This window comes from Rhinolophus ferrumequinum, chromosome 23, assembly GCF_004115265.2.
Source record: "Rhinolophus ferrumequinum isolate MPI-CBG mRhiFer1 chromosome 23, mRhiFer1_v1.p, whole genome shotgun sequence".
NCBI classification, from domain to species: domain Eukaryota; kingdom Metazoa; phylum Chordata; class Mammalia; order Chiroptera; family Rhinolophidae; genus Rhinolophus; species Rhinolophus ferrumequinum.
The window spans coordinates 1,438,426-1,446,178 of NC_046306.1; the positions used below are offsets into that span (position 1 = coordinate 1,438,426).

The following is a 7,753-nucleotide window of genomic DNA, read 5'->3' on the forward strand; positions in this document are numbered from 1 at the left end:
TTTTCCAGGCTGTTTGTTTCTGATACGTGTGGAATTTCATTTTCTGATTTTTGCAGTGGTGCTTTAAGGATTTGCTAATCTCGTGTTCATTTCACAAGTCACGGTCTGGTGGCGCCCTCTTCTGACAGCATCGCGAAGCCTGCCCTACTCGGCAGGTGTTTTGCTTGTCTTGGTTGTAGAGAGGACTCCTGTGTCCCGATGCTGAACTTGTTCTAGGCCTCCCCTTCCGTCTCCTGCACTTAACTCCCCACCCCCAAGTCTGTGCCCTGGACGCCAGTACCCATTTTAGGGTGGGCACATAGGGTGGGCCCCGCCTTTCTCGTGATGGTTTTGGGACCGTAACCCTGCTCTCTGCATCCTCCATCTTTGCTGGGTGGTCTGAGGTGCAGTGAGACCCCACTGGGGACACCAATTCTTGTCTCCCTCGGGGTCCTGTTGAGGCTTGGGCATCCCCAAGTTCAGACAATGCTGGTAGAGCATTGTCTGTGCAGGTCTGGGTTTCCCTCTTGTTCATTGTTTTGGGGAGATGGTGAGAGATCTTGGGGTATCCGGCAACCATGGTGTCTTCACCTTCTGCGAGCAGTGGTCATTCTTTCAAGCTGATTATCCGAGTATCTGTGTCACAGCTGCTGTTCTTCTAAGTGTCCTGCCTGATTGCCCGTCCTGGCGTGTGTTCCGTTTTATGGCAGTGAGGACAGAGAGATGGGACACAGACCAGTGAGGGAACCACCGGCAGGCGAGCCGGTCGGGCCCCTGGCGCTCTGACCCAAAGTGAACCCCGGATGCTTCTCACCTGTGAACCCTTTGCAGCGCCCTGGGCTGCTGGCAGGTGTCATGCTCTCAGCGTTGTGGGACGGGCTCGTTGGGCGCAGAGGTGAAGTCAAGGGCTCCATGGCCCACAGCGGCCCCAGGGGACATTCTCAGCCACTTTGGCGGGCACCCATGGGAAGTGGGCACATGCAGGAGGCTCCCCACGGATGTGAGGGTGCCTTGCTCTGTGCACTGTGGGCCCACAGGCAATTGGGTTTGGACAGAGGGCGGTTTCTTTCGTTTGTTTATTTGTTGGCCACCACGTTGGCACTGGAAAGACTGCCTTGGGAAGACGCAGCCTCCTTTTATCCACCCTTCCGCCAGCCCTGTGAGGGCACATGAGCACTCGTAGCGCCTTCTTTGGAGGACACTGTGGGGACAGTGTACAGGACATATGCAGGGTCACTGCGGCAACCCCAGTGCCTGCAGACAGGCGCAACAGGACCAGCCCTCTGAGCGTGCATGTTGTTGGTGCTGGAGTCCCTCCCAGGACTGCTGTCTGCGTTGCCCGTCGAGCTGTCTGTTGTCTGGGTCGCTGCTGGGGTCGTTCGGCTGCCGTGGGCAGAGCATACTGCCACCCTGGCCCAGGCCTCTGCCTCATGTTCCCCCATGGGAAACTGAAACTAGACCAGGTTCCCTGCCTGCAGGCTCGGAGCCAGAACCCCACCTAGGAGCGTCATCAGAGACCCTGGACGGAAGTCAGGGAGCGTGTGCCCTCTTTTGGGGAGAAATGGAGGAAACAGCACCTACCCCATGTCATGAGAAGAAAGTTGAGCATCCAGTAGGATATCTTGGAGCACAGAGTTTCATACAAGTCCAGAGAACCATGAGAAGTGCTGGTTTCTTGTGGGCCTGTGGCATTGCCGTTGACCTTGAGACACTCAGAGGGAGGAGCTGGGTTGTGCTGCCCAGGCCGGGAGGCGCTGGCTGCCCTCACCTGCCCTGCGGACGCTTGCCCATCAGGACTTTGACACCAGTTTTGAGTTCTAAAAAATGTTGCATTGAAGTATTTATTTGTTTTGATGTCGAAGTTTAATTGACTCACAAGATTATATTAGTTTTAGGCGTACAACAATGGTGCGATAGCTATATACACTGCGAAGGGATCACCACGAGTCTCGTCACCTCCTGTCACCGTGCAGTCATTGTGGCATCACTGACTGTTGTCTGTGCTGTCGCCACACCCCTGTGGCTGGCTGACTGCAGAGCTGGAAGTTTGCATCCCTAACCCCCTTCACCTATTCCATCCATTCCCCCTTCCCTCCCGCTTCCCTCTGGGAACCACCAGTTGGTTCTGTGTCTACGAGTCTGTTGTGTTTGTTCATCTGTTTTGTTGTTAGAAAATACCGTTTGATTTCTGACCTTCACCCTTTAACCTGCGTGCCTCTCCCTTGTCCCAGCTGATGAGGCCCTTGAACCATTTTGAAAGTAGAAACATCAGGTACGGTGCAGAACCAAGAGAGTGGCAGCGGTGTTGGGTCTGTCACTTGGGCAGAGCCGTTGTCCTCGCTCCACGCTCCTAGGTCAGGGTGGCCCCCTCCGTGGGCCCCCCACTTTCCTTCCAGAGCTGCCTCCTGCCTGCCAGGCTTCCCTGGGTTCTGGGGTCCAGATCCGCAGGCCCCTGGGAGAGATGTCAGCCCTTCTGTTGGGCTGCGCTGGGGGGGTGGGTCCGTGTCCTTCTCTAAAGCGCTTGTTTTCATCAGTTTGTTGAGGGGTGCAGTTTTTCTCTTATACAAGATGCTCCTTTAGGGCTGTTGTGGAGATTCAGGGAGAACCGCCGAGAAAGGCCAAGTAGTTGTTTCAAACAAGGAAAAGTAGACGTCGGATGGCCATGGAGGCGGCTGGGGGTTCGGAGGGGGGCGCAGAAAGTTATCAGTGGAACAGGCGACTTGGCGGATGGGTCTGGGAAGGGGCTCAGGTGGCGGCCGGGAGTGCGGCCTCGCCTGACACCTGCTGGCCGCTCTCAGCACTGCGGCTCGTGCCTTAGTACTCCCACCTTCTTACGTAATCCTTGAGAAATGCTGTAAAAATACCACTGTGATTTTTGCACTTGAAATGTACATGAGCAACTTTAACCATCAGAACACAGACACTTAGTTTTCACTCCGAACGAAAAACAAGAGCCGTCCGGTTGGGAGTGGTGTGGTTTGTGCCCCGGAATGTCCGATGGAGATGCTGACCTGCTGAGACCACAGGATGCTGGTGCTGAGTGACACGAGACACCTCCAGGAAGGCCACCCCGAAACTCTGTCTCTACGAGCAGGCAGGCGGCAGAGACTCAGCCACGATGACGAGTCCCCAGGGGGCTGACCCAGCCGGGTGCCTGAGCCCTGAGCCCAGCTGCTGCCTCAGCCGGAGACAGCAGTGCCTTGGCTCAGACCAGCAGGGAATCCCCTCTGACCACGGATGACCGTGGTGACCACGGAGTGCTGCGGCCCAACCAGCTGACACCAGCCTGCCCCGTCCAGGAAGTTAGACCTTGCGCCGTTGGGAATGTGCCTCTGTCAGCGAAATGGGGATGACACAGCTGGCCCCAGATGTGCCTGGGCCTCGCCTCAGCCCCCGGACATGTGGAGGTGGGGACACCTGCTACAAGCCCGGGAGCCGTCCGCCATCCCCTTGGGGCAGCAGCCCCACCTCCTCCTTCCTCAGTGCAGGGGCCAGAGTCTGAGCTCTGGGAAATTGCGAGGGTTGGTGTTCTGAGTGTGGAGTTCGTCGTGGGGTCCGTGCCCCTGCTGTCACCCTGCCCCGTTAGGGACTCGTAAAGCACTGCAGCTCAAGGCATAGGCCTCCAAGAAGGAGCCCGTCCCAAGCCTGGCTTCCTCCAGAACGGGGTTCCTTAGGACACTGTAGGGGAGACGCAAGTTGCCCCAAGGCGTGCCGTCCTTCGGCCAGCTCCTGGCCCTGCCCCCTTCCTTCCAGCGCCGTGGGTCCTGCCCACCCCTGCGCACCACTAACTCGGCTGTCTTCTCCTTTCTCATCAGCAGGGGTCGGGCCCGGGCTCGGCGGTCCCAGGCAGCTCCGGCGTCGGAACCCCCCGACAGTTCACGCGACAAAGGATCACGCGGGTCAACCTCAGGGACCTCATATTTTGTTTAGAAAATGAACGCGAGACAAGCCATTCACTGTTGCTCTACAAAGCGTTCCTTAAGTAGCACAGGACGGGCGGCACCTCGGAGAGAGACGCCTGGGGACGTTTTTATATATTTGCAGATTACGCCTTTTTGTAACAAGCAAATGGGATATTGTTTAAAAAACAGCCACCTCTTTGCAACGGAACAGTTTTATATTCCTGTTTCTAAGTCAGCTCTTCAGTGCGGAAGCAAACTCGTTTCTGTAACAGAATTCAGAAGCCCGTGGACTCTTAAAGGACAATGAAATCCTAACTCATCTTTGATTGAGTGGCCTTCTTGCCAAACAAGCCATATATAAAAACTGATGGAATCGTTTAGCAAATAATTAGCCGCCCTCTGTCACCTCGTAGCGGTCTTTACATTACTTGTGCATTTGGTTTAGTTCAACCCCACTTACTACATAGGTGTGTGTCTGCAGCCAATGACCTCATTTCATTTATTTTATTTTTATATTAGTCAGTTGGCAAAGCAAACTGATTTTTTAGACTATTTATCTTTCCCCCCTCCTCCCCCTCCGCTCAGAATTCTCGAGGAACACACAATTCATCTAAACACCCCTCCTCGGAGTTCAGTCACTTTTTCTGGTTAGTGGAGCCCAGTGCTGGCGGCCCCTCTGAATGTGTGGTCAGCATCTGTACAAACGCATTTTATTTGCTATAGTTTGTAAAGCTGTAAAGTTAAAAGAAATGAAAACCTTTTCAGCATAAATATATTTTACTTGCACTGTGTTTTTTAGCTAAAAGTGAAAGCTTAGATGAAATAAAATCAAAGTTGAGAAGAATCATCAAAAGAATGTTTCTCAGTGTGAATCAAGTGTTGAAAAATGGTTGGTGTATTTTGTCGGTAATTGTACATAATTTTTGGCACATAACATAAAAATGGCTACGTAAACTAGAATTATTTTGCTAAGAGACTGTACGCGCGCTGTGGGCCAACTTTACAGATGTCCAGAGCAAAGCCCCTTCTTTGTACCTATTTTTTTATTACAAATATACTAATTGGTTCTTTATATTTTCAGAGGTTATTGTATTAAATTGTCTATTGATAGTACTTTTATGACTGTAAATACTTTGGCTTCCCCCGTGTGAACCCTCACGTTAGACCTTGATTCGCGCGCGTGCGAACGGAATGCTGACCAGTATTTTTTATCAACACCTGAGAACTGTTACGCCTTTTATTTTGTCTTTTAGGAAATCCGTCTTTCCATTTTTTCATGTAAATTTTGCACAGTTACTTGTTCATATGTAAATATTTTACTTTCAAAAATGAAGTTTTTAATTGCTATTGTTTTATATAGGGTTGAAAGAAAATTAACTCCTTTATTAAAAACAAATTTATCTGTATTTGTTTTGCCTGTTTTTCCCAGTTTTCCAGTTTTAGATTCTGCTGCCAGAGACTCAGCTCTGGTTCTGCCGAGGTGTTTGTGTAGGAGCTGCTTGTTAGAATCAGTGTCTAAAACCCACCTCCCCTCCAAGGGCAGGACGTGCTCGCTGCAGAGTCAGGCTGCTGTGGCGAGTCCCGGGGCTGCACGCGGAGCAGGTGCCTCGCGTGCTTTCGCGGTCTGGGTCACCGGCTGCTCTCCCTGGCTGGGGCTACCCCACCTCGGACACAGATGGAACAACCTGTGCTGTGTGGACGCCGGGGCTTCTGTACGTGCCGACGAGCTAGGGCACCGCAGGGAGAGGCCAGGTAAGGCCCTGGGGTGGACCCTGAGGGGTCCACACACACCTGTACCCCGTGAGCCTGGGTGGGGACTAGATCGCCTAGCCCTGATGTGGACCCACGATGAGGGAGAAAGGTGGGGTCTCCAGGAGGCCCACACCTCCCCCGTCTGTGAGTGTTCGGGGTGGCCTGGGTGGACCGCAGCTCCTGAGGGGCCCCACTCAGGCTCAGCACCCGAAATTCACAGCTGCAGTTTCTCAAGTGCCATCGATAGCCCATTGTTGGTGTAATTGGAGTTGGTGTTGGCTTTTCACATTAATTGTAACGAGTTTGATGGAGCTGCAGCAATATAGGGTTTATTGACAGGTTACACTGGAAAACCCGGCTCTCATTATGGTGCCTGGTGGTCGGTGTCCCAGGGCTGCTGCAACTAAGCACCACAGAGGCGCTTCGACAGCTGGTCTGTATCATCTGTCAGTACTGGAGGCCGAAGTCCAAGGTGTCTCAGAGTCACGTCCTTCCAGGGCCCGCCCCCAGCTTCTGCTGGTTTGCCGGCATCTTGGACGGTCCTTGGCTGGTGGAAGCATCATCATTTCACCTTCACAAGGTGCTGTCTCTGTGCATGAATGTCTGTGTGCCTATGTCACTCCTTTTTATAGGACGCCAGTCATACTGGATTAGGGTCCAACCAATGACCTCTGTTAACTTGACCTCTGTACAGATCCTCTCTCCAAATAAGGTCCCATTGTGGTTCTGGGGGTTGAGACTCCCACATATCTCCTTTGGGGTGGGGGCACAATGCAACCCTAACACCTGTGACGGTGGACGATGAAAGAAACTGAACCCGAATTCTTAGAGCCGGACAGGAAGTCCTGGAAGCACAATTTGCAGTCTTCCCGCGGCGTGATTTATTCATGAGGTCAGGCTTGTACTTTCTAAGCATGACTAATACCGTGTTCTCACTGCGTCCCTGGCTTCAGATCAGTTAGGTCAGCCAGTAAAGAGCACTTGTACTTGGGTTTCTGCAGGTGTCATTGATTTAATTTCAGCCTCTCTGCATGTCCCACTGGGTCCAGTGACCTGCCGAGGACAGTCGCAGCCAAGGCCCAGCTCGGACGCTGACAGAAGCCTGCGCAGGCTCGAGGTACAGGTTTGTCGGTTGTTTTCCCTCATGAGACCCTTGGTGCTGTTTACTGTCCCTCCACAGCATGTCACTGGTCATCCTGAGTCTGATTTGGATACTGACAGGGGTTTGGGGGTGGAGGGCAGTGATACCAGTCCAGTTGTTGGGGACAGGCGGCCAGGAACACGACAGGGACATCTGCTCTCACCACCTCTGTTCCCCATCGTGCTGTGGGTCCAGTTGGGCAAAAAGATGAGAAAGAGAAAGGCAAAAGGTTTGGGAAGGAAGAAGGTGAAGGAAGAATTCACAGGTGACACAGAAAATCTGAAAGAATCTACAGACTTGTCACTGAAACTGAGGTGTGACTTTCGTAAGGTTGCAGATCAGTGTCCCTAATCAAATGTAACTGTATCACCCACCACAAACAGCTAGAAAGTGAAAACTGATCGTTAACCATATCCCCAAATCGTCGGACTATCTAGGGACACGTATAATGAAAGGTAAGATCCTTACACAGAAATTAAAGAAATTAGAAGACTAAATGGAGAAATATGCATGGAGTGGACTCCGTGTGGTGGCGACAGCATTCTGCCCAAATGACCCTGTCTGTTCCAATGTGAACCCCAGCAGGATTTTCATAGAAATTGACAATCTAATTCCCAAAGTTCATGTGAACTGCAGGGTACTTGGAATAGCCCAGGCAGCCTAGAACAGAACTGGGGTTCACATGGCCAACTTTCCAGACATGCTGCATGAGTCAGGCCAGCACGGTGTGACACGAGGCCACACGTGACTGGTGAACAAAGTGCAGAGTCCAGAACTGGATCCATACGTGTGGTCACCAGGTTTTGACGACACCAGCAATGAAGAAAGGGTTGCATGTGCGGCCGGAGGCCCTGTGGGTGGTGGACCTGGCCTTCCATCCACACAGATGCATTTGAGATGGATCGTCGGCCTGAAGGGAAGCTACAACCAGAAAGTTTCTAGGAGGAAACTTCGGAGAAGATGTTCATGACCTTGGAGT

At 52.4% G+C, this 7,753-nt stretch overlaps 1 protein-coding gene across 1 annotated transcript in view; it reads left to right on the top strand.

The window, feature by feature from the left end:
• Positions 1-5,287, top strand: part of TAF4 (TATA-box binding protein associated factor 4) — a 62,926-nt gene extending 57,639 nt beyond the window's left edge. The window contains exon 15 of the mRNA XM_033094949.1: positions 3,798-5,287. Within this exon, the coding sequence (XP_032950840.1) occupies positions 3,798-3,965 (168 nt within the window). The 3' untranslated portion in view covers positions 3,966-5,287. The remainder of the gene's footprint in view (positions 1-3,797) is intronic.
• Positions 5,288-7,753: the final 2,466 nt, after the last annotated feature.